The 27,702-nt window shown below is 46.4% G+C and overlaps 1 protein-coding gene across 2 annotated transcripts in view; it reads left to right on the top strand.

Annotated features, from left to right (window-relative positions):
• Positions 1 to 868: 868 nt before the first annotated feature.
• The window catches only part of LOC119445605 (lysosomal alpha-mannosidase-like), a 62,178-nt gene continuing 35,344 nt past the window's right edge, over positions 869 to 27,702 (top strand). Inside the window, exons 1-7 of one of the 2 annotated variants that reach the window (XM_037709866.2) lie at positions 869 to 1,014; positions 1,100 to 1,279; positions 3,602 to 3,704; positions 10,048 to 10,221; positions 14,838 to 15,031; positions 18,151 to 18,256; positions 19,345 to 19,442. In XM_037709866.2, coding sequence (XP_037565794.1) covers positions 1,175 to 1,279; positions 3,602 to 3,704; positions 10,048 to 10,221; positions 14,838 to 15,031; positions 18,151 to 18,256; positions 19,345 to 19,442 — 780 coding nt within the window. In that variant the 5' untranslated portion in view covers positions 869 to 1,014; positions 1,100 to 1,174. Of the gene's footprint in view, positions 1,280 to 3,601; positions 3,705 to 10,047; positions 10,222 to 14,837; positions 15,032 to 18,150; positions 18,257 to 19,344; positions 19,443 to 27,702 lie in introns of both variants that reach the window. The other variant, XM_037709865.2, reaches the window with a different exon arrangement.

Below are 27,702 nucleotides of genomic sequence, written 5' to 3' on the forward strand. Positions count from 1 at the left end.
AAAGGAACAAAAAAAAAAAAAAGAGAGAACAGCACAGCACGTGAAATCGCCGACCGCAGTCACGCGGTAACATCACTATCGCCTCTCCAATGTATGATAACGTACACGGCCTCTCCCCACACCCCCTTTCCCTGGCTGAAAGGGCAGCGCCGATCGACATCGCGCATATCTCTCTTACGCACGCTTTCGTTCTCAGTCTATACCGCGGGAAACAATAGAGAGGGGTCCGATATTGCCGGACACAGCGGTCATCGGCTGACTGTTGCCGGCGTTTATTCATCCTCAGAAGGGAACACCGCTAAAGACACGGGCACAGGTGAAGGCATATAGAAAAGGACCCGTTGTGCTGGAAAACGTAAAGATAAGGAAAAAAATGAAATAAAACAGAAACATAGAAAACGTAGAAAGCGCGAAAAACATAGAAAACATAAAAAAATAAGAAAAAAACTATAGAATATGAAACATAGCCCATTGGCTCGTTTTATATGTGTTTTCCATGTGCCTTCTCCTGTGTCTGTGTCTTCAGCGCTGTGCCCGCCTGGATATGAATACCCAACTATAGCCGATGCTTTCGCGTTTTTTGATCGCCGTTGCGATAACAGCTTCGCCGGTAACTTGCCGGCTTTTTCTGCCGATTGTCTGAAGGAGGCGGCAAAGTTCCCTCACCCATTCTCCTCTCTCCACACACACACACACACACGCACCCGCCATTGTGACAGGGGCAACTTGCTGTCGCCTTCTCCCGACTGTCTAAAGGAGGCGCTACATTCCCTCCTTGCCTCCCCCACTCCAACACGCACACACACACCCTGTGCGTTCTCCCTCTCCGCAATAGAGCACGTGAACTCCCCAGACATCCACCCCTTATCGGCCAGATCTGATAACGAGTTAGAAACTTGAAGCCACGGCCGCGGTCTCTTCGCGGGTCGGGTGTGAGTTCACTGTCGCCAGCGGCGCCTTCGTTCCTGCCAGCGCTGATTACGCGCGCTGCGCGTACTTTCTTGGCAACGCCTGGTGCGTCGAGGTCTCCTGCTGCTGGTCCTTGTTTGTCCCTCTTTGTTTTTCGGCAGCGACGGCTGCATGCCTGGCTTTGTTGCAGGTGACTTAAGTAAGCGAAGCGAGACAGCCCTTCTGGGTGCTCACGTGCTCCGACGCTGAGAAGAAAGGGTCAGCCATGAAGACTGCAGTGCAAACCGTCGCGCTGTCAGCGGCCTTTCTGGTAGCCATAGTATCCTCGGCGCCTTCTACGAGACCAAGGAACGAGAAATGTGGATACGAGGTGAGTACGTGCGATTCGTTGTAGGTCAGTAGCCAACCAGTTGTCAGGTCTCGGACTGTGCTTGCTGTAGAGCAACGCACAAAACGAAGCAAGATAGGATGTCGTCTTGAGCAGTGGAGTAAGGTTCGAGACGATGTCCTGGAGCATTCCTATAGTCTGTGGCGACTCGTTTCCGGGAGCGTCCCTTGCGTGTAGTTAGAAATGAAATTGCTGCGAAATAAATTGGAGCCGAGGAGGAAACACGCAGGTGAAAATGATGTGATTGAGATGGAGTGCAGGTGCGTCATGCTTGCACATATATCGCAGCCCATATCCTCGCCGACGATTGTTCAGCGTAAGTGAATAGCTGAGCGCCGCGAGAAAGCTATTCCTTTAATTACAGGAATGGTGCGCTTGTAGACAAATATTTGTTGATGCGAGGATAATTAGGTAGCGTTTGTTGGTTGATTGCGTAATGCCGTAGAGAACAGAGCCAAATAAATTTTAAAGGCGTGTTCCCGACTCATGCCCATGAATACATGACTTCTGGCGGGCCACCCTGTGTTTGTGAAGTCAGAGACTACACCACAACTTCGCCCAGAAACAATGAAGCTGGCTCCTATTTCTACGAGGCGATGACCGACAATCATCGTTTTGGCAGACGTGATAACCAGTGCTTCTCTTGGTCTTGCCGCAACACAAGGCGTTGAGCTTGCGCACGTCGTCAGCTACCTCGCGCGGTGGAGGCTGGTCAAATGCAAACGGCGATCCTTCAGCGCTCATAATGTCGTTGAAATCGCCACTGAAATCGCCGCTGTCAAGTTCGAAGGAGCTGTAATACTCCCCGCGTCGTCAGGAGACATAATCGGCTTTGCTTTTTTGGCGTTAGCGCCACGTGTGCTGTGTGTTTAGCACGCCTTCTGCGTGTTTACATTACGGTAGTGTAGGTTCTGACGCCATCGACTCGTTGTGACGTCAGAACCGGTTTCGGTATTTTGTTTATCGGTTATTTAAAGTTGTTGATGAGTTTCTAAGCAAACTGGACCACCCTACCGGTGACATGACTGTCAATGCAATTTGAAAATGAGAATATATCCTAATATGGTTAAAAAAAAACGCCGGACTTGCCCTTTAAAATGTGTTCATCCGCACGTCGTCGTGCGCTTGTGTCTGCTTGCCATCCTGTCTATCAATACATGCTCCAAAGGTGGTGTACTGACGCAACAAATGTTTTGGCGTTGTAACCACAAGCTGCGTTCACATGAACGCGACAGCGGAGCTTAGCTTTATATGCAAGCTTTCTCAGTAGTTCCTTGCAGCCTCCTTAGCCATCAGTAAGAGCGAAAGCGCTTTTAAATTTTCACTTGAGCCGCACAGTCTCCTCGACGTCTGTTTGGCGTTTTCTCGCCACCATCATCGTGTACCATACTAGAGTGGGGTAGTAAATTAATGGTGAGGTGAACAATTAAGCCTTTATAGTGTTCCGCATCGTCACCGCATCACCAGTGCTAATGCTGTCACACCATCTGCTAACTGCAAATCAAACCACTTTTATGCCTCAACGCCGTTTAGTCGCATCAAAATACACAGCTAATCTAAATAACAATGGCACAACGTACCTTGTGTTTTGCCCTCAGCATGAGACGAGACTAAGCGATGACGGATTTTTCCATTTATTTCTTGCTGTCACGGCGGAAAGCCCATAACAAGCGCGAATTCGGATCGAAGCGGGTGCTCTGGGCTTTATGGATGCTGACATGTTGTACACAATCATGGTTACGGTGGCTGTTACAGTCACCAGCGGTGACTTCCACAGTAATTCGCGGTACACGACGTACATGCACAAAAGGCCTGACATGTCACATATCGCTGTAACGTACCATGTACCAAGCAAAAATAAAACTGCCTAATACCGCCAATAATGAGACAGTTACGCCTAAACTATATTCCGCTGTGCAAAGATGTTGTCTGTGTACTCCTCGCACCTTCGGCAGAGTTGCAAGGTACTAATGCGATAGAGTATAGAAGAGTGCACGAGACTGACGTCGGTAAGGTGCCACTCATGACTTCAGAGTGTTCGTCACCTCGATGAAGGCACGTGGGGTGCCACAACAAAATGTGCTTCAACGTTTTTTTTTTTTTTTCAACTTGTTCTCCGCGTGACTATCCTTACTAACCGAGGTCATGAAACATCGCCCTGCTGAAACAGGAACTAGGACACTGTGCCGACCTACGTTCGAGTATCCTTATTTTGCACCCTTGCGAGGGATACACACCTCCTTATTTGCACCTTGCGAAATATACGAGTAGTGTCCACTGCCAATGGTATATTTTCTTACTCAGAGCTGTCCAGCGACCAGACCGGGCATGTTGAACGTCCACTTGCTGGCCCACACACACATGGATCTGGGATGGCTAAAGACGGTTGACCAGTACTTCTATGGAAGTGAGTGCAATTTTATCTGCCTTCTTGCGCTGGTTCTGCATTTTTTACGAGCAGATATATATATATATATATATATATATATATATATATATATATATATATATATATATATATCACACATTTTCGTCTTAGACACCTAACATAAACTCGATACTCCAAAAACACCATAAACAATTACTACAAAGCGACAAAATGCGACAAGTCATTCCGAAACCTACTCGGGTTGGTTATAGTCGGGCCACGGACATTACGGACGTAATGTCGTCTAAAATGAGGCGGGAGACCTTCAAAAGCTGCGCGTCCTGCAATACACCAAAATTAAGTCCATAAGTGAACACGATCTCATTCGCAAGAAGCAGCGGGTCTTCTTTCTGTTTCAAAATATGAGGGTGCCTCTGACTGCGGCAGTTGAAATGTTCTCTATCTGCTCAAGTGCACAGGTTGTAGTATGCAGTACATTCGAGAGACAGACACTCATTTCTGAATCATCATCATCATCATCATCAGCCTATATTTTATGTCCACTGCAGGACGAAGGCCTCTCCCTGCGATCTCCAATTACCCCTGTCTTGCGCTAGCGTATTCCAACTTGCGCCTGCAAATTTCCTAACTTCATCATCCCATCTGGTTTTCTGCCGACCTCAACTGCGCTTCCCTTCTCTTGGTATCCATTCTGTAACCATAATGGTCCACCGGTTATCCATCCTACACATTACATGGCCTGCCCAGCTTCATTTCTTCCGCTTAATGTCAACTAGAATATCGGCTATCCCCGTTTGTTCTCTGATCCACACCGCTCTCTTCCTGTCTCTTAACGTTAGTCCTAAGAATTTTCGTTCCATCGCTCTTTGTGCGGTCCTTAACTTGTTCTCGTGCTTCTTTGTTAACCTCCAAGTTTCTGCCCAATATGTTAGCACCGGTAAAAATGCATGATTGAACACTTTTCTTTTCAACGACACTGTTATGCTCCCATTCATGATTTGGCCATGCCTGCCGTATGCACTCCAACCCAATTTTATTCTTCTGTGAATTTCTTTCTCGTGATCAGGGTCCCCTGTGAGTAATTGACCTAGATAAACGTACTCCTTTACAGACTCTAGAGGCTAACTGGCGATCCTGAATTCTTGTTCCCTTGCCAGGCTATTGAACATTGTCTTGTCTTCTGCATAATCATCTGCAACCCAATTCTTACACTTTCTCGATTAAGGTCCTCAATCATTTGTTGTAATTCGTCTCCACTGTTTCTGAATAGGACAATGTCATCTGCAAACCGAAGGTTGCTGAGATATTCGCCGTTGATCCTCACTCCTAAGCCTTCCCAGTCTAAGAGCTTGAATATACTTCTTCTAAGCATGCAGTGAATAGCATTGGAGAGATTGTGTCTCCTTGCCTCACCCCTTTCTTGATAGGTATCTTTCTACTTTTCTTGTGGAGAACCAAGGTAGCTGTGGAATCCTTGTAGATGTTTGCTAAGATATTCACGTATGCCTCTTGTACTCCTTGATGCCGCAATGCCTCTATGACTGCTGGTATCTCTACTGAATCAAATCCCTTTTCATAATCTATGAAAGCATGTAGAGAGGTTGATTGTACTCCGCAGATTTCTCGATTACCTGATTTATGACATGGATATGATCCATCGTAGAATATCCCTTCCTGAAGCCAGCCTGTTCTCTTGGTTGGCTGAAGTCAAGTGTTGCCCTGATTCTATTAGAAATTATCTTTGGTGAATATTTTATACAATACTGAAAGCAAGCTAATGGGTCTATAATTCTTCAGTTCTTTAACGTCTCCCTTCTTATGGATTAGTATAATGTTGGCGTTCTTCCAGCGTTTTAATACGTTTTAATAATCACAAAGCGCATGTAAGCTCCATCCCGTAACTCTCGCTTTAAAGCACATAAGCACACGTGGGTACAGCCTTGAGCACTCTACGGTCTGGATTTCAAACCCACTACAACATCGAATCCTTGTGGGCCATACCTAATTCATAATTTCAACACACTTTCGAGGGGCATCCCCGAAAACAATGGCAGACTCACATTTATCTCCGAATAATTTAGTCACAGTCCCCAAAGGGCGCAATTAGGAGAGCAAAGATACTATTTTCTCCTGCCCCTCTCGGTTCACGTATTCGATACGCACACAGTATGAATTACTGGTAAACATCTATCCACACCCTACCACTGTTTACGCCCGGCTTGGCTGCAGGAAGCGTGTGGTTCGTTCACCAGCGCGACACCCACCGGTTTATAAGACGGGTGTATACGCAGGCCTCCGGCCTGGCGTCCGGCTTTACAGAGGTGTGTTACGTGGCAGAGGTTCGCACATACCGCTATGCTTGCAGTGCAAGAACCAAGACAAAGAAAACAAACAGTCTGGTGGTTCCAACACCGCCAGCTTCCAAATAGGTGGGTGTCCTTCCAAGCGTCTGGAACTCCCGCAGTCGCCGAGCACCAAGCCGGGAGCTGGTCTTGTACCTCCCAGCAGCGGCGGACGTTCGGCTATTTCACCAAAGCTGGGGTGGGGACAAAGGGTGCCAGAGACTCTCGCAAATCTTTATAGGGCCATCTTTAGAGATGAGAACCCATATAAACAATCGAGCGCCAAGTCGTGGCACATCTCTACCCCTTAGAAGAAAAGAAAAAACGGTGGGTATCTGGCTGCACGGGGATTCGAATCCAGTACCTCATGCGTTGACAGTGTTAAGAAGCATTCATTCGTATGCACAACGGTGTAAGAAAACAAGAACTATCCTGACACCACGGTACACAGCCTACTTCAGTATACGAAATTGACAATTTTTTGTCAGTCAAACCCAGGATATATCGAATCTGAAGAGGACCACAACAAAGTACGATGTACATAGGTAGTTCGATATATAAAATAAAAATATTACACAAAACTTTTCAAGGCGTTTTTACTGCTGTCCGTTATACACAATAATTCGCCATATATGGGTTCGATATATTCGGGTTCATCTGTATATTTTTTCTCCGGCTCCAGGCTACGCTCTGGGAGTCCTAGATTCGTTTTCCGACCATTGTATGTCTGCTTGCTGTAAAATTCCACGGCAGACGCCGAAAGTACGATAAAGATGAGCAGGCCCCATGGATCCGCGACGCAATTGCGTGTAGCTGCTGTCGATCCATTGTTCTGGCCACGCCGCGCTATTCTATCCGCTAAGTGGCTGCAGATTACGGCGCAACCGGAGGAAGCTCGTAACTGTCTAATCGCGGAGAGTGCGCAAAAGCTGCAGTGCACTGCAGCAAACAGATATAGGAGACAAGGACTTGTGGCGTGTAATTTGCGGCTTTTCAAGGTCATGCTCATAACCGCCGATAGAGCAATAGAGCAATAGCGTAATACAGCCAATTTACGTATTTCTCGCAAAGCACAAGAAGCTTGTCTCTTCGCCGGAGTACAATAAATCATTCCCCATGTACTCCTCTTCAACTTGCTATTAAAGCTGTAGCGAAATCTGTGGTTCTGTAGGTACACGTGGAGGACGCAAGTTGACACTGACGAACGCGTCGTTTCCCACCCCACTTCCTGGCCCATTCCGTCACTTCTTAACCTATTTCTTCAGTTCTCTCCTCTGTTAGAAATAAATATGAAGATGCGCCTTGTCGTGCTGCAAGATCACTTGCCGCGCAATTCGTAGTGGAGATACCGCAGTATTTTATTTTCCAGTAACGTAAGCTATTATTCATCTTTCGAACTGCTCTGCGCCCTGTCTCAAGCATTCTCGCGATTTCGTCAATGGATCTCTTCTTTTTCGTAAACAGCGTGACGTCATAAGCCGCGCGAAGAGCGAAGTGCGAGACGTGTGCAAAGAGCTGGTGAGCGAAATATTTCCCCTCGCGCCACTGCTTTCAAAGCATCTGTTGCGATGGATTTGTCCGAGTTCAATGCCAGAAGCTGCGCGCCAGCGGCATGTCGAGAAGCTCCTCGCCTACGGCGAGCATTACTTCAATATTTTCCTTATAGATGGCAGAAAAAAATATCAGAAGTGTCGGCCGAACGTGTTATTTGTCAACATGAACGTGTTATTTGTTGACATTGTCCTATTCAGCAATAATGGGGATGAATTACAGCAAATGATTGAGGACCTTAACCGAGAATGTGTAAGAGTGGGGTTGAAGATTAATGTGCAGAAGACAAAAATAATGTTCAATAGCCTCGCAAGGGAACAAGAATTCAGGATCGCCAGTCAGGCTCTAGAGTCTGTAAAGCAGTACGTTTATCTAGATGAATTACTCACAGGGGACCCTGATCATGAGAAAGAAATTTACAGGAGAATAAAATTGGGTTGGAGTGCATACGGCAGGCATGGCTAAATCATGAATGGGAGCTTAACAGTGTCATTAAAAAAGTTGTCGCAGTTTCACCTGAAAGGCGAAGCATCAATTGCGATAGCAAACTTGTAGAGAGCTATACGGAGTAATGATATTAGCTTTATCAGCTGTATAAACTTGGACATGCAGCAGCATCGGCAACACGCAGAACTGTTGTCAACGCCATCGGCCTTTTGCCCGCGTTCGCTCAAAATGCGTGCGGCGTTGGTGACTGTTGCCGGAGCCTCTGATATAAATAGGCACTGCGTGCCGCAGCTAAACGTCGCCTCCCTTCCCTCCCCCTCCCCCATGACCTCTCGCTCGTCGGAAGAAGGCGCGTTGGCTCTACATACATGGTGATTGTGAAGGAGAACAGAGACGCCTACTTCTGCAGCCCTTAAGCGAGCACGGCGCAGAACGCGCGTTTGTTCTCCGCCGTGCATTCACTCCCCGTGAAAGACGCGCCCCTCGCGCCCTTTCACTCGCACATACAGCGTTCGGCGCGCGGCGATAAGTGGTTCTTGAGGTAAAGGGAAAGGTTGGCGCTATCTTCTGCAGCCCTTGAGGGAGCACAGCTCAGCGCCAAACGATTTCTTCTTCAAATGACGTCATACGGAACCTCACGGCGACGGCGACGCCGACGGCAGAAATCTGCTTTTGAGTGTCCATATAATTGCGATCGCAATAAAAGAAAAAAAGTCGCAGTTTCACCTGAAAGGCGAAGCATCAATTGCGATAGCAAAATTGTAGAGAGCTATACGGAGTAATGACATTAGCTTTATCAGCTGCATAAACTTGGGCATGCAGCAGTACCGGCAACACGCCGAACTGTTGTCGACGCCGTCGGCGTTTTGCCCGCGTTCGCTAAAAATGCGTGCGGCGTTGGTGACTGTTGCCGGAGCCTCTGATATAAATAGGCACTTAGTGCCGCAGCTAAACGTCGCCTCCCTTCTCTCCCCTTCTCCCCCCTCCCCCACGGCCTCTCGTGCGTCGGAAGAAGGCGCGTTTGCTCTACATATATGGTGATTGTAAAGGAGGAAAGAGACGCCTACTTCTGCAACCCTTAAGCTAGCACGGCGCAGAACGCGCGTTTATTCTCCGCCGTGCGTTCACTTCCCATGAAATCGCGCGCCCCTCGCGCCCTTTCACTCACACATACAGCGTTCGGCGCGCGGCGACGATTTCATCTCCATTGACGTCATACGGAACCTCACGGCGACGGCGACGCCGACGGCAGAAATCTGCTTTTGAGTGTCCATATAATTGCTATCGCAATAAAATGTACAATCATAGCATTCTTCCGGTGCTAACATATGGGGCAGAAACTTGGAGGTTAACAAAGAAGCTCGAGAACAAGCTAAAGACCACACAAAGAGCGATGGAACGGAAAGTGTTAGGCCCTTCTTGCGAAGCGAAGCGGTTATAGCGAACACTCCTGGACATTCATGACCATGGTTGCTGCTGCTGTCTTGCCCAAAGAGGCACGTGCCTCACATTGCGTATAGCGTGCGCGCGAGATCACGTTCGCACGAGAGCATGCGCACTAGCACCAGTTTCTACTAGGTCATGGACGCAGGAATGAAACGTGGAAATTAAGTCAACCTTACCCTTGCGCCCTACTTCTCCCATCGTACATCTGTCCTCACCATTCTTCCCTCGACAGACATCACTATCGTCCTCGTGACGTCACTGTGACGTTGACGTCTCAGAGTGTGCATTCTCACGAACTTGCTTTTTTTTGCATCTTGGCTTAATTTGTGAACGGTGTAGCGCATAAAGATAACTGCGGCATCACATTAAAGCTGACTGGTACGGTGCACAAACGTAAACATTGCATGTAATTACACGTTACATAGATGACACTAAAGACAACTGTGAGCATTGCAGTTACGTTTATAGCATTTAATTACCCGTTTCACCAAAGCTTCCCTCCATACAGATTCCAACATGGCCATTGGATGCGCATAATGTTTTAACGCTGTTGTTATTTGTTATTTTTTTCGCAGCCAAAAATGATAACGCCAACGTTGGCGTGCGCTATATCTTCGAGAGTGTGCTGGATGAACTGGAGCAAGATCCGAGCAGGCGGTTCATCTTCGTGGAGACAGGCTTCTTCAACCTCTGGTGGAAGAGGCTCAACGAGACCAAGAAGGAGCGGTTCAACGCGCTCGTGCAGTCCGGTAACGTTTCAGTAAATGGCGTATGTCTCTCCCGTCACGTGATGGCAGAGGAGAGCGGACAACGTTCTCTTGCAATGAAGCGAAATATATACGGGGGGCGGAGCTTCTGATCACGTGTTACGGGGCCAAGTAGTCCGGCACAGTCTGACAGCGCTTTCGCTAAATTTCTTTGAATATCTTGGAAGTTTAACGCACGTCCTCTGCATTCCTTGTTTTTTTTTTTGCGCCGTAATTTTTTACTTCTTGAAAAAGACGATGAATCAGCGCAGCTTCTACGTGTTGCGGTTTCGCATTTGCACGAAAGCTGAAGGGAAAAGCTGAAATATAACTCAAACGTAACAGCTGCAGCACCCAACTAGCATAGCTCAAGCCACCAATTAGCCCGCCTCACCGCATTGATTGCAAAATTAACACTCAACTATTGCATTTTTGCGTTTTATTTTAATATACAGGGTAATCAAAGTTACGTCGACGGTTTCTTTTTTTTATTAGGTGCTGAGACGTACGTGAAGATCACCTCTACAGTAGGGCTATCTGGTGAGGGGGACACAAAGTGTGATGATAATTGTCGCTGTTAGCACTGCAATTACCAAAAATTGAATAATTAACTTTTGACTGGCTACAGTTAGCAGGCACGTTTGCATTGAAAAGTTAGAGGCAGTCGTGTTTCTACACAGTTCCACTTGGCAGAATTCTTCTAGCGTATCCGTGCTTTGAGATACCGAACTACGAAGTTTAATTGCCGTTCGCATGATTACGCATGCAAGACAGTGACGACCGGCGCAAAGCTCCTTCCTTATCTCGGTATAACAGGAGCTACCATCGTTACAGGCTGCGCGGTTCCGTCTTTTCATAGCGGTTCCGACTTCTGCGCTTCGCGATTACGCCAGCCGAGAGTGAAAGGGGGACAGTAATCACTTTTGCCGATGCCTCCTCCCCTTGTCAGATTAAACACCGTACGCAGAAGGCGCGTAACATAAGGGAGGAGCTTTGCGCCGGTCGTCACCGTCTTGCATGCGTAAGCATGCTAACGGCGGTTAAACTTCGTAGTTCGATATCTCAAAGCACGAATACGCTAGAAGAATTCTGCCAAGTGGAACTGGGTAGAAGCACGACTGCCTCTAATTTTTTCAATGCAAACGGGCCTGCTTACTGCAGCCAGACAAAAGTTAATTATTCAATTTTATTAATTGCACTGCTAACAGCGATAATTATTATCTTACTTTGTGTCCCCCTCGCCAGATAACTCTACTGTAGAGGTGGTCTTCACGTACGTTTAAGCGCATTATTAAAAATATAAAGAATCTGTCATCTTAATTTTGATCACCTTGCATAAGCGACGTAGCAAGTAAGATGCTTGTTTTCTGATCCCCAGATTAAACCAATCCAAATCGGAATCCGGGAACTTTTTTCAGGAGCGCTCTTACTCGGACGCGCTTTTCCTCCGTAGCTTAATTTGCCCTCGTTTCTGCAGATGTTGCCTGCGAATACATTTATGCAGGGGCACCACGAAGTGGTACTTGCTGAGGAGCTAGGCCCTTTCACCTCGCCCGCCCAACTTACACTAAGGTCGTAATGAAACAGTACAGTTTTCCACTTTACGAAGCCTCACGGCATGTTACCCAAATGGGGAAGCACTTCCCTTTCCCTGAGCTTATGTGCTGCTGTTGCTTCTTGTACCTTTCTTTTTAGTTGCTTTAAAGAAACGAAGAGTTGAATCTGAATTCAACTGGACTGTCCTGTGTTGATTGCCGCTTTTCATAGAGTGAAACAAGAGCGACTAACGACCACGACAAAGCTATAATAGACGGTTTTAGTTTGAAGTACGCAGAAGCTTTGCGCACGCAAACATGTAATACGCTAATGTTCGTCGAGCTCTCATGTTTGCGTGCGCAAAGCTTCTGCGTATGCCAAACTAAAACTGTCTATTTGCTAGAAAGAGAGATAGACGAAGAGGGGGGGAGAGGTTGGGAAGGGAACCAAGGTCGTACCCTGGGCCTGGTGGGCACCCTACACTTGGGGAAGGGGAAAAGATAGACGATACAAAACAGAGATAAGATAAATAATAAAGAGGTAGGTGTAAACACACTCGCTGAAAGGTTCGCTAACAGTAACAAGTGTACAGTCCAGTCGCCGCCAAGAAGCCCAATATGGCTCTGTGGCCTTGTGCATGCCAGGGTGCTTAGGCCGAGGTCCAAGGATCTTTTTCTTTGCGAGTGGTGTGTCGTCCAAGTGGCTTAGACTATGGCTCGTAAGGGCCCATCGTTCACCGCCAAAGTTGGACCATGGCACAGAAGGTGCTCTATTGTCTCGTGATACCCCACAAAAATTGGACGCGGAACGGCTGGTCAAAATTGCTAGGCAAGTTTGGTTTTATTTGTGGGCTCGTAAAATGGGGCGTCGACATATAAAAGAATGTGCCACCGCAAGACGAGTGTTCGTATCGTAAACAGATCTCGGGCTCTGTTTGCAACCATAGCCTGCTCGAAACGACTTTGTTTAATAGCCCTAATATAACCACACTTGTACAGCTGCAGCGCAATAAAATTAGCACAAGTGACCAATGACCGGAGCAGGGAAATTGCGGGACGCGGCGCTCTTGTTCCCGTGAACACTGGTATCTAAAGTGCCATATTCATGTGTCAAAGAGGGAGTGTCTGGAACTCTCGTTTTAGGCATGCAAGGGAGCAACAGCGTCGCGTACCGCAATTTATCTGCTCGAGAGATTGGTCACATGTGCTTATCTTTTTCCGCTGCAGCTGTACATGCCACAGAAAATTAAGTAGCTGATTGCAATTATAGTTAGTTCGCTCAAAATTGTAATTGATTACAGTGACCAATTACTGTCCGAGTGAAGTAATTGAGCAAGTGCTAAAAATTCATCGGTTACATTGCCTTACTCTCATCACAACCTTTATCAACATTGCAAAAATGCGGTAAATAAAACGAGTCGGACTGGCTCTCTCATTAAGTCCTCTGCAGCTCTTACACGCTGTTTCTATTCCCTAACAATTGCTTTTCAAAATTTCGCCCAGTCATCTTCTCTCGTTTCCTGTGAAAAGAGCAGCAGCTACACTTAAAGCTCGCTCGATGTGCTCGCTTGAGGCGGTGCTGTAAGGTACGGAAGCATTGCGCACAAGACTGTGGTGACGCATAGCCACGATGCTCGCGCCGGAGTCCTATATGAAGCGCAGTGCTTCGTTGTAGGTAGGGGAAGGCGCTGCTAATCGTGCCAGTGAATAATTGAAGAATTGCCCGTAGCTTATTTCCTGGCACTCAGCGTTCTAAGTGGCCATTGCTGTCGCGCCATAGAATCGGCGTTTCAATTTCTCGGCCCACACCGGAGGATTGACCTCCTCTCATCGCCCTTCACTCGTTCACCATTTAGACTTAAACGGTAATGGTTCACGTTCACGTTCCTAGAAAAGGTGGCTGCATCTGCAGTGTATATTAAAATAAACCTGCATATTCATAATCCCCCTGTCATATGTCCATTGCAGGACGAAAGCATCTACCAGCAATCTCCAATTACTTCTGTCTTGCGCTAGCTTATTCCAAGTTATGGCTGCAAACTTCCTAATTTCGTCATTACACCTAATTCTTTGTCGTCCTTGGCTGCGCTTCCCTTTCTTTGGCATCCATTTTGTAACTCTGTATGTTCTGTAGGTTCTGTTCTGTTCTGTTCTGCATATTATTCAGCCCTAAAAATGCTGTGTGTGCGTTAGAATTTAAGAACCAGGGGCCAGATTAACAAAGCTTTTCTTTTGTAAGTGCTCTTTGCCATTGGCCGGCCACCTCAGATAATAATATGCCTTGCACCCGGATTGGCTGAAATTGTTTCTTGCGAAACTTCTAGCGTAAGAAGTACTTGTGAATTCGGGGCCCAGGTGTATATATATAAGCCACGTATCAGACAGATGAAAACACATATACGTTTGATGGCCGAAAACTTCTGTCTGTATCAGAGATGTCATAGGCCACACTAAGCGAAGAATCGAGCAGCAGCTCTTACCGCCTATGAAGGCCAGTCAAATGAGCTTTCAAAACAAAGCGAGAAATTTATTACGAGAGAAAAGCTCAGATGTCGTAGGTGTGCAAATCTACAATCCTGCCGTGTTCAGGTGTTCTAGGCGCAGCAGCAGAACGCTGATGTGTGAAGGAGGTAAACCAATGTGCATGTTTTATCCCCCTTCCTGTCCCACATAAAATGCATTCGAGCCATCCCTTAATATATACATTTTTATCATCGTCATGATCACCATCATCACCCTTTCGCGAATGTCAATAGCAGGCCACGGACACTCTACTTTAGTTCCCGCCAAGTGTAAGTGCTCAAAGCCTTGCCACCTGTTAGAGCTTGTTTCATAAAAAAATATAACATGGTTACATGTAATTGGTTAGTGAAAACAAGTAATTTTATTACACTGAGCGTTACTGAGTTAAAAAAGTAATCGTTATATTATGACATTACCAACAAGTAATTGATTACAAGTAATTCATTACAACAAACGTGTTACGTCAAGTTTGCTAAAAACCTTGCATGACTGAAAAATACGTGATATAGTTTCGTGAAGGCATGCCGTCTCATAAAGCCCGCGCATCGCCGCATCCTGCAGGTCGCATGGAGTTCATCAGCGGTGGCTGGGTGATGAACGACGAGGCTGCCGTCTACTACGCCAACACAATCGATCAGATGACCTACGGCATACGCAAGCTCAAGGACACTTTCGGCAAATGCGGCGTGCCTCGAATAGGATGGCAGATTGATCCGTTCGGTCACTCCAGGGAATACGCCTCCCTCCTAGCGCAGGTAAGAAAGATGTGGTCAGTTAGTCAGGTCGAAGAGGTCATATTTGGGCGGTCGTTTCAGAGCGCTCCGGCAGCGTTGCAGAGTTCATGTAAAAGAGCAACTAATTGTGTTACTGCTAGCATAAGTAGACTCAACTGATGACAAGGAAACCGGATCATCACTTACATGACTAGTTGTTCTCGTAATACATCTGTAAGTTTGTTTTTTACCACCTATGCAGCTCAGGACCACCCGAATATGCCATTAGATTCCATCAAAAGTTTCCACCAGCAAAAAGTTTGTTGTTCTCGCAAACCTATTTGAAAACGAAGCTTTCTTTGCCAACACGTGATCGCTCCTGCGCATGGCGGACTCGGCCCAGTGTGTTTGGTTCCTGGTAGGCTTTAGTTGATGCGCACTTGGTGGGGTGCTTCACCAAACATTTTTTTAAGACGTGATATGTAGGAGATGTTGGCGCCTGTAGGCTGTACCAACCGCTCCTTTCCTCGTAGAACAAATATGTACTAAATATGAGACATAACAAGCCGACACTTCACAAAAGAAAAGTAACAACGAAATAGTCAGACAGTCAGGAGACGTAATTGCACTAAAACAGTTCACTACACAAATCACTTCGAAAACATATTTGATCATGAAGTCACTTCACATACATGTAGAAGACACAACTCGCTACACATTAGAACGGAAAGTCAGTTCACATAAAATAAATGCAAATCACGACAGATGTCGTATAAGACATCCTAGGACGAGAAATCAGCTGCCATATGCTGAATACACTTAATACAGAAAACGCGAAGTCAGGTCACAACAATTCGAATGGCTATGGGCACACGAAGGAATAGAAACTGCTATCAATAATTTCCAACAATAATTCTTTCTCCCAAAAATCTTTGGTGGGCTACTAGCGCTCGACTTTGTAGTGTATACGTCGGCCATGGGCCTAGAATCTTTGTAATGGTTATGAGCCTGGTGGTATATTGCTATTAAGGTGCTTATCAGATGGATTCTTTCAGTGTCATATCGTGGACATTCCAGCAATAGATGTTCTTTGCCTTCATCCACTTGGCCACAAATCCACTGTGGACTATCAGTGCGCCAAATTTTATGTAGAAAATGTTTTGTAAACGCGGTAAGAAATCTTAAGCGGTTAACTAGTATTTCAAAAGATCTGCTAGTATTTCATCTGCGTGGTATATGAAAATGAACGAAAGGGTCAATGGTAAATAATACCGAAGATCGCGTTGTCGGAATACAGCGTTGTCGGGTGCGTTTTTTTTTTTTTGTGCTCGCGTCTGTAATTGCTGGAACAGATACGGTCGTATCAATCTCTTCCCTGCTTTTTTTTTGCCACCAAAACTCACAATGTGTCTTGCTTATCGCGACTGCTGTCCGTTTGATGCTTCTGTCCACGTTGAATCGACCGCATAAACTTTACAAGGCACCGCCAGATTGGACTGCTACATTGGTACATGCCAATTATTCTCCCCCCCCCTCCCCCCCGGGGGGGGGGGGGGGGGGCGCTGAACCTACATAGTCCATATAGGTATGTGTAATACTGAACATGCGAGTTTGGCTCCCAGCGGCGGCAATTTGTACTTTCGTCCACTGTAATTTTGGATGCTGCCCTGCCTAGACTTACGAAATGCACCAACTGGTCTAAATATATTTTTTGCCCTTTTCCTATTCCCCAATGTGGAAAAGCATTCCATTTAAATACAACAGTAGATTTCACCTGCGCTTTTCTTGACTTCATTTATGTTCCTTTCGTGGGGCTATAATTAACAAGAATCGAAGGCCTCAGTTCCCGTTTTTTTTTTCCTTTTCCTTTTACTGCACTATCTGACTTCATCAAGCGACTTTTTCAACTTTACTTAGTTGAGACTACAGAACTGGTAAAATGATTCTTTTACGTTTTTTGCGGCCATTGATATGCAAAGACGAACAATGTTTATTCCTTTCTCAGTGACGTTTTTTGTCATCGTTTAACGCTATATAGCTTCGTTATTGACTGCTGTTCTGCTGTTCCGAACACAATTGCACCCTGTTGTTATAGGGCGCACCACGCAAGTTTTACTCGCGTGCTTTGCTGTTATCCGCGCGTCATGAACATGATTGCTTTGCATCTGCAATTCAGCGAGTAAAAGAATTCTTTGTAAGCACAACCTTCTAAACTCTAGCTATCCTTCACGCTGCGAATATTTTTTTACGGTAAAGACTCAGTGATTTAAATAAGTTATCACAATTGCGAAAACAATTAAGTGAATGTTTACTCCTACGGATACTGCTCGAAAGTGTTTGTCAGTACTGCGCGTAACAATACGCTTCTGTCAATGCTACAACAGAAAAAGTAATGCAACTCGAGGGTTATATATATATATATATATATATATATATATATATATATATGACTGGCCAACGCCACACTCTGCAACTGATCTATGAACCTCCAGCGATCTGAAAGAATTCAAAATGAAGCCAGGGGTTAGACGCGACAGATGACTGGCATTACAGAGTTCTACTGGACTTCCCGGACGATGTAGGGTTGCAGACATTTCTATCCGTTTTTTTTTGTTTGTTTTTGCTATGCTCTAAAGAAGCCCTCCTCGAAATAATAATAATAACAAGTGAAAAGCAGGACAGCAGGGAATCATCACCGGGTATAGCACCACCAACACAAGCGATCACAGTTCGTACTAAATACAGGTGTCATTGACTAAAGCTTTATTCCATCTGCAAAGGACGATCGGCTGGCGCGCTGCTGCAAATGTTTACTCTAACCGGTATAGCGCAAAACAGTGCAAAACTTACTCCGCATAATGTGGCGTTAGCTATCGCGTGACTGCTGCGCATTCCGGGCGATACCGTGAATTTCGTGATGACTCCATTGTAGCGCAGCTGAAACAGACACAAAACGAACCGTACACCACGGCGGTCTTGTGTTTTTTTTGTGTGTGTCTTTTTTATTAGCGCTGCAATGCCTTCACCTATTGTCAACCAACTTGCCCGAGAACAAATTATTTTGCAAAACTCTCTCCTTGTGTGAGCTGCGTTATGGGTCTTACTCGAAAAACTTAGACCCGCCGAGCCGTGAGCTGCAGGTTCCTCTTTTTTTTTTTCAGATGGGAATGGATGGATACTTCTTCGGGCGGATCGACTACCAAGATTTCAGGGCACGCAAGAAAGATCACCGGCTGGAGTTCATTTGGAGCGCCAGTGATAACCTCGGTAAGTATTCCGGTGTGCGTACGGCAGCGCCTGGGAAATGAAACAAAATAAGAAAGTGACAGCGCATATGAAGTTGTAGAACATCTACATTTATAATGCCACAAACACTACGAATAAAACTTCAACAAATCGTTCAGGCTTTATCGCGAACCCGTGAGTCTATGGAACCTGTACGTCCAACAGCTACTCTTCGGAAACACGCGCTTGCCACTCTCACAAAGCTTTTGAAGGTCACACATATTATGGATAAAAACTAGATACTAGGAACACTACGCAGAAGTGAATGGACTATTTTTCCTGGTGAAAATGACATTCTCTTCATCTGCACTGTATAAAAACGTAGCACGCTTGTTGCCAATGGCATTGTATGTATAAGAAAAGTATAGATGTATGTGTGGTAAAACTGCAGCACGCACTAAATACGAAAGACGCAGGTAGTCTACATACAAGTGCTAATAATTACGAACTCGCATAGCTTTTAATTCTTTTGCTATATCATTATGGCATCGCATGCACATTTAAGTGTGATGAAACCTCGTGCTTTGAGGATTTCCCGTAATGTAATTTTATAATGTCTCTTTTCGTACTTTTGCGGCGTTGTGCGAGATGTGGTGCATTGGCATGTTTCTCATCTGCAAGGAGTAGGCGGCACAATTTTTTAGTGCCAATACCTCCTTTTTGATTCTTATCAATTAAAAAAAATAAAAATAAACTAGGGATAGTCACGATTTATGCTTTGCAAACACGACTTCACTAATGCTCACCTTCAGTATCGCAATTGCAACGTCTGCCCTAAAGTTAATACTTAAAAGTTTAATTTGTCTATCTTTTTAACTAGCTACCTGAACACTTAAGAATTATCACGCAGGTAATTTCTGCCTCTTCGATAAGTGCACTCGAAAAGCTGCAACAACGCTGTCGCAAGCACTTTAAAGGAATATGCTCGAACATGTTGTACATGGTATAATATGACTGTAATTTACCGCTAATAATTTTACTGGACTACATTTTAACTGTTTCGTGCCCTGTACTCCGAATTTACATACTTAAAGAGAAGTTCCGTGGTGCTTGTTCTGTACTTTGCACAGGAAAGGCAGCCAACATCTTTACGGGTGTCCTCCCGAATGTGTACAGCCCCCCGAAGGGATTTTGCTTCGATATCTACTGTTCCGACGATGCCGTAGTGGTAGGTATCATTTTCTTTCGCCTGTGTGTGTGTTAACATTTACGAGCTTAGATTCTTCGGACAAACTATGTATAGCTTGACCTTCAATTATTATACTACGATTGATTATGCACTTAATTAAGCTTGTGAAGCGTACGGGCTCCCATATGTTAAAGCTGGTGCATAATTTTGAAACTTGCATGCATCACTACATGCAATCATGTATGGCCTTGGGAAAACTTCCGTGAATTAAATGAAACAACTGTAAAAATGTTTTATGGTGCCAGCAGTAAGGAATTATCTATGGGGAAAATGTGTGATAGCAGAACTATCTTCCATGCTGTGTTTGTCATTTCGAGAGGCGAGACTTATTGGTCAAGTTTCCCATTAACAATCACTGCTTTTAATACGCTTATTTTCGAATTGGGCGAATCTGAAGTGTAGGCAGGGAAACACAAAAGGATAGTTTTTCTGTAACTTCGCCTGCACTAAGGTATCGATTTGAATTGCACGGTCCATTTCAAACAACCTTTTAATGAAAAACACTGACGTCTTCGTTCCTTTCGCTTCTTTTTGTTACATGCATAATCTACACTAGTTACCGATTTATTCATTACGCTAATCGAAGAAACATGTCGAACAATCATGTTACAACACTTACATGGACGCCCACCTTTAGTGTTCATGCCACCTTGCGTGATCAGCAACAATGCTCGATGAAGTCTGTTAGGTTAAAATAAACCCCTTTTATATATCGGCATCGTCGGGGTAGGCCTAACAGCGTCAAAACAAAGAGCTCATCTCAATAAGAACGCCAAAACATACCTAATGTCATGCCCTCAGCATGAGGTGAGACTAAGCGATGGCTCATTTCATCTTGAATTTCTTGCCGTCGGAGTGGAGAGTAAGTAACGAACGTGAACTTGGATCGAAGCGTGCGCAATACGAGGGAACATGCGAGACGCCATGACTAGTGGTGTAAAATACAACTTGCACAGTGTTGACAAGTTATACTGCACATATTATGCTTCCTTATATAATATACTTTCTACTGGAAACTAAATGAAAGCTTGCTCTGTGTGTGAAATAATGCTTGTATGAAAGAAGTAGTTATAGTTGATTAGAAAGTAAATAACAAGTGTTCCTATTTTTCAGTATGGCTTGATTAGATTTGAACTTTCTTGGGGATGCTTCCGTACAGTGATGGAGAGGAGGTTAGAGCAGGAAAAGAGAAGTGGGGCTTCTTTGGAAACTTGTTTGATCTAGGGACCTTAACGATTACAGCACCAGAGTTCCTTAATGTAATTGTTGTAGGGAACCCTATGGCCTGCAAAGCGGGAGCAATAAAGCCTACCGCGCACTCTTATGTGACGATCACGTGCTCGACCGACACGATCGACGTCAATCGTGTCGCGCCATGTTCCCTCCAATTCCTTACCTTCCTCCATGTCCGGGACACTGTAACGGTGCTAATCCATCGCTATTCCTTTTCACGCTTCGTCAATGGTCCGAGAGGCACTGCGCCCGCGTTCTCACCGGCATCGGCAGGCCCTGAACGGTTACTTGCTAGAAAGGAATGGAATCGAGCGATAGGAGCCCTTGCACAACACTGACTCACTTCACTCGGTCAGCTCGTGTCCACAAAAGCAATTATATCACGCCATTAATAGTGGCGATCAATACATCACGTTCGGCGGCCGTAGGATAGAGTGACACTGCCCCAGTGCGTCTACATTTGTTACAAGCGATAACTTTCTTTCGCTCTATCGCGGGATTTCGTGGTCGCTCGCCTTCTAACCGCCCACGCAAGATTCTCCTTGGATGAAGGATGGGGAGAGGGCGACGCAATGTGAAGACGGTGTTACGGAGCGGCTGGAGTTAAAGGAGGAAAGTGTTTAAAACGAAGCTTTAAACAATGAATTCTGGGAATTTACATGCAAAACCCATGGTCTGGTTATGAGGAGTGCCGTACGCGGGCACTCGCGAATAGTTTTGATCACATGACTTCTTTTAACGTGCACCTAAATCTAAGTACACGAGGGCTCTACCATTTCACCCGCACTGGAATGCAGCCGCCACGTCCTGTACCGAACCCTCGACCTCGAGTTTAGCAGCGCAACGACAAAGCCACGGGGCTATACCGCAGCGGGTCCAAAGACGAATATTTCTTAGCCAAACGACACGTAACTTCTGCGATGAAAGAAGAACGTAAACAGTTCCTTCCATTCACTTTAGCATAAGTTCACACGCGCCATGTATCTTTTTGCATAGCATTTATTTGAGATATTTCTTTACCTGGTTAACCTATCTGCCTTTCACCTCGTATTTTCCTTCCTTCCTTCCTTCAAGAAAGCGTCTCATAACTTTGATACCAACAAGTGCGCTATATGTGCCGTAATATTTTTATGTACGCGTTGTCGTGCAATTGAGAGCGTTAGGTGGTGCTCGGTTAGAATGGTAAATTAAATGCAGTTGCAATCCAAGCGCGCGTACAGAGCTTGGGTTTGATAACAGGTACGCGTGCCCAGGTACGCATGCTATTCACTGCATGCTTAGAAGAAGTATTGAAGCTCTTAGACTGGGAAGGCTTAGGAGTGAGGATCAACGGCGAATATCTCAGCAACCCTCGGTTTGCAGATGACATTGTCCTATTCAGCAACAATGGAGACGAATTACAACAAATGATTGAGGACCTTAATCGAGAAAGTGTAAGACTTGGGTTGAAGATGAATATGCAGAAGACAAAGATAATGTTCAATAGCCTGGCAAGGGAACAAGAATTCAGGATCGCCAGTCAGCCTCTAGAGTCTGTAAAGGAGTACGTTTATCTAGGTCAATTACTCACAAGGGACCCTGATCACGAGAAAGAAATTTACAGAAGAATAAAATTGGGTTGGAGTGCATACGGCAGGCATTAACCAAATCCTGACTGGTAGCTTACCACTGTTGTTGAAAAGAAAAGTGTACAGTCATTCCATTCTACCGGTGCTAACACATGGGGCAGAAACTTGGAGGTTAACAAAGAAGCTCGAGAACAAGTTAAGGACCGCACAAAGAGTGATGGAACGAAAAATGTTAGGCCTAACGTTGGGAGACAGGCAGAGAGTGGTGTGGATCAGACAACAAATGGGGATAGCCGATATTCTAGTTGACATTAAGTGGAAGAAATGGAGCTTGGCAGGCCATGTAATGCGTATGATGGATAACCCGTGGACCATTAGGGTTACAGAATGGATACCAAGAGAAGGGAAGCGCAGTCGAGGTCGGCAGAAAACCAGATGGGATGATGAAGTTAGGAAATTTGCAGGCGCAAGTTGGAATACGCTAGCGCAAGACAGGGGTAATTGGAGATCGCAGGGACAGGCCTTCGTCCTGCAGTGGACATAAAATATAGGCTGCTGCTGATGGTGATGGTGATGGCGCGTGCCCGAATCATAACTGAAGGTATGCACAGTGCACGCCGCCGGCCACTCATCATCAGAGACAGGCGAGCACATTCAGTTTCGTACTGTGCGAGGATGCTCGCTCTACTGCCAAGGTTTTGCTTCGGTTTTCTTCGATCTTATTTTATTTGACAGTGATAAAACGACAACAATAGAAAACACGAGCAAAACTATCGCACTACAGTGCAAACATCCTCGCACATTGCGGCCAAACCGGAGTTGCACGCCTGTTTCTGGTGATGACTGGTCGACGGTGTGCACTGTACAGCGGGGACCACTGTTAATGGGAACACTTGAGTGCAAGAGCATGTCCATGTTTTTCTCTCGCAAAAGAGTGCAATCGCCTAGATTTGCAGCAGATAACTTGTGGTTGGTAACACTGACTTCATTCGACATACCTGTGCAGTGCACACTGGCACTGCTTCCACAGCCACTTGCAGCTATGACGCCAGCGAAGTGACAGCCGCACATTTGAGTGTTCCCTTTAACAGTGGACGGTACTGTACCTTCAGTTATGCTTCGTGCACGCGTTCGCGCTTTTCTGTTACCACATTTGAGGTATGTACAATGAGAGACATGCCTGTCTAGCTGTCAAAGCGGCAACAACGTTCACGGAATTTCGGATATGAATGAATTGTTGGGTTTCACGTATCAAAACCACAATTTCATTATGAGGCACGCCGGTTTTGAATACAGTAAGTAGACATGACAAAGAGACGCGCGGCTGTGCGAGAGCTTCGTCAACTTCATCACAAACGTGCATCGAGCTTTTGTCGTGTATAGCATAGTGTTGCGCAACGCGCAACATGGGTCAATTTTGAAGCTATAATGCACTGGGAAAGCGGGGCCATGCGCGGTGACACGCAGCAGGCAGCTGCGCCTCGCTAATCTTCAAGGAACGAATGTGGAGGGACGACGACGAAGTGTCTTCTTGATACAACACTTGTCTCTGTGCTCTCTGAATTTTTGGGGAAATCTTCGCCTTTCGAGGTGCCTCGCCTCCCCGTCTTGCGGCCATGGACGCGGAGCACTCCAGAGCCCCCCTGGCCAGCAGTCATCACGGCCGTCAACCGCAAGGAAGCGAGTTGGCTCCCCCAGCGACACCGAAGACACCGAGCTGTACTCTATGTCGGAAGACGACTCATCCGACGACAGCTTCATACCCGTCCGGAGCAAGAGGGCGAAGAGAAAGATCGTCAACACATCGCCGTCAACTCCTGCGAGTACAACGACTATGAAGTCAAGGCCTGCGCGCTGGCCACACGTCATCATCTTTATGCCGGAAGAACCCTCAAGCAACCTACGACTACTGAACAGGCAAGCCCTATCCATTTTTCTGGAATGTGCGGTGCCAGATCAAATTAAGGACATCAGAATAAATCCACGGAAGAATATACTCGCCATAGACGTGTACAACGTGAGTGCGCTTGGAAAACTTCAAGCAATCACGGAGCTAGGCGGCATCAAAATGCGCCCCTTTATCCCGACCGACGATACATCCATAGCCGGTGTAATTTATGACATCGACATTGCCATTCCCAATGATGACTTGCCTAGCCTCATCAAGCCGGCAAACGAGGGCACTATCATTACGCAAGTGCGCCGCCTTGGGAATACGCGCTGCGTAAAAGTAATCTTCAAGGGGGATTGTACACCATCCCACGTTAAAGTTGGACATTTCCGTCATCCGGTTCGACCATTCATCCAGAAGCCGCTTCAATGTCATCAGTGTTTCCGGCTAGGACACGTCAAGGGCGTGTGTCCCAACCCGCTACTGTGCCCCCGTTGTGCTGAACCTCACGCAGAAGAGACCTGCGGTGCCACGGTTCTGAAGTGCGCCAACTGTAATGGCCCTCACGCTGCCTCTTCGAAAGACTGCCCCCGCATCAAGACGGAGCGCGCGGTCCTCAAGCAAATGTCCAGAGACAATTCGACACACAGGGAGGCAGCCGAAGTAGTCCGGCGTCGGCGTCGACGTCGGCACCGTCGTACGTCTTCAAAGAAGGCGCATGCTCGAAGTGATAGCGCCCACTCCACTGCGGCACCACTTAGTCGCGCCGCGAAAAGGCCCACCACTTCCACGAAGGAAGCGGATAAAACTCTTTCTTTAGAGGAATGGCCTGCGCTACCGAGCCGCTCCCTTGCCAAGGAACCTCAGAAGGTCGTCGTCCAACCGGAGCCTTCTCCAGTCATGGATGATGCACCTAAAACAGATCGTCAAGTCATTTCGGTTCTGCGTTCCCTCATGGACGCCATCCGAGCACTTTTAGTCGACATGGGGACAACATCTGCTCGAAGCGCACTTAAAGTGCTGGACGCCTTAAGCCCAGTGCTTGAATCCCTCAACTAGAAAGATGGCTACCCATACCCCATCCTTCCGAAAAGAAGTCAAGGCAGCGTCCGTCATCCAGTGGAACGCCAGAAAGCTAAAATCACGCCTTTCAGATTTTCGTCAGTTTGTGTACACCAATGCGTTTCCACTCATCGTCATTTGTGAGCCCAACCTGTCGAAACCAATGAGACTGTCAGGGTACGAATTTATTAGGTCTTCAACAAATGGTGCATGCAGCAAAATCATCGTTTTTGTTCGTCGTGAACTTACCTATGTTTTGCAACCAATTCCGCCTCACGACGACAATCAATATATATGCATCACAGTTAAAAAGAACAAACTATTGCTTACTCTCATAGGCGTGTATATATCGCCTTCAAGCAATTTTGAAACGAAAAGATTAGCAGATATCTTGAGTGTGTGTACTGCCCCATGGGTCATCATAGGAGATTTCAATGCACACCATCCGGCATGGGGAAGTACAAGAACCAATGCAAAAGGACGAAGATTAGCAAGCATCGCCTACAACTATGACCTTACTCTCCTGAACGATGGTAGCCCCACCTTTCTTCGAGGCGTCACATACGGCAGCTGCCTCGACCTTGCTTTCGTCTCCAACTCTCTCGCCAAATGTGTGAAGTGGTTTCCAGACATTGAGACGCATGGGAGTGATCACATTCCCACTTATCTTAACATCAAAGGCTTGTCGTCTAGATCTGGTCCACGGAAGACCATTCGGACCATTCAATGGGCCACCTTCAAATCTGATATGGAAGATGCTTGCCGCGAGGGCCTACCATCCGGATTAGAGCAAACAATTAAAAGTACGATGCAAAACGCCACCCACATGATGACGATCTCTTCCAAGCGAAACGACTTCGACATAGAATTAGAGCGCCTACGAGCACTTCGTCGCCGGGCGGAACGTCGATATCGGCGTACGAAATCAATCCATGACCTTAGGGCGGCCAGGAGGATGCAAAAGAAGATCCAACGTCGCATGGATAGATTAGCATCGGAACGTTGGGCAACGTTTTGCCATATACTAGACCCCCGCAAGCCACTGTCTCACATTTGGAAAACGGTGCAAGGTCTGCGTTGCCTTCCGGAACAGCGTTTTCCATTCAAGGCGCTTGCGCTCTTCCAAGGGCGGCAAGACATCGATGTCGCAGAGGACTTTTGTGCTATGATCGCCGACCAAGCGACTCGTCCAGATCCTCCAGCCCGAGGTGACGTCCCCCATTCCCGGGATTGCCGCATGGACCTTCCATTTACAATGGAGGAGATCGAGGCGGCACTAGCTCTCTGCAGGCGCTCTTCATCTCCGGGTCCAGATGGTATATCATACCGAGCCTTGTGCTATCTTGGAGAATCTGCACGGAGAGAATTGTTGAGCCTTTACAACTCCTCATGGCAGGAGGGAAACGTTCCTGACGAATGGAAAGTAAGCCGCCTGGTGCCACTCTTGAAGCAGGGCAAATCCCAACTCGAGCTCACCTCTTACCGCCCAATAGCGCTGGCCAGCTGTGTAGGCAAGGTAATGGAACGGATGCTCCTTGGCCGTCTAGAATGGTACCTTGAACACTACACGATTTATCCGAATTCTATGGCTGGTTTCCGACGTGACCGCTCTTCCATCGACAATGTAGTTGATCTCGTTTCGTATGTTCAGCACGAAAGGTCCCGTAAGCGTTTATCTGCAGCTTTATCTTAGATGTGAAAGGCGCATACGATAACGTATTACATGAGTCCATTCTCGATGCTCTTGCGACGGTTGGCCTAGGTGGTCGAGTCTTCTTGTGGATTGCAAGTTACCTATCTGCAAGATCATTCTTTGTGTTAACTGACGATGGCCCGACTACGCGACGCTATACGAGCAGAGGCGTTCCTCAAGGCGGTGCTCTCAGCCCGATGCTATTCAACCTCGCTCTTCTTGGACTTGCTGAATACTTACCAACTACCATCAAGATTTCAATATACGCAGACGACATCTGTGTCTGGACTAAGGCAGTCACACGTCCTCAGATACGTGCGCGGCTTCAAAGAGCAGCAACTTTGACAGCGAGCTACTTGTGTAAACAAGGTCTCAGCATATCACCAGTAAAATGCGCACTAGAGGCATTTACTCACAAACCAATGACGCCTTATGTCATCTCAATCAGTGGGCGGACCATTTCCTATGTCAGAACCCACAGGTTTCTTGGCGTAATCATTGACCGAGACCTCTGTTGGAGCCCATACGTGGCCTACATGAAACGGCGCCTGACAGCAACTTCCCAGTTGTTTAAATACTTGACAAGAAAGACATGGGGGATGTCAGTAGACGCAATGCTGAAACTCTACAGAGCTCTCTTTCTCGGGTTTTTAAGATATAGTCTACCTGTACTGAACAACACTTGCAAGACAAATATTCGTGTTCTGCAGGCAGAACAAGCTCAAGCACTCAGAGTTTGCCTTGGTTTACCCCGATGCACGTCAACAGAGGCAACTATTGCGATTTCTCGGG

This window comes from Dermacentor silvarum, chromosome 3 (genome assembly GCF_013339745.2).
Source record: "Dermacentor silvarum isolate Dsil-2018 chromosome 3, BIME_Dsil_1.4, whole genome shotgun sequence".
In the NCBI taxonomy this organism is placed as follows: Eukaryota; Metazoa; Arthropoda; class Arachnida; order Ixodida; family Ixodidae; genus Dermacentor; species Dermacentor silvarum.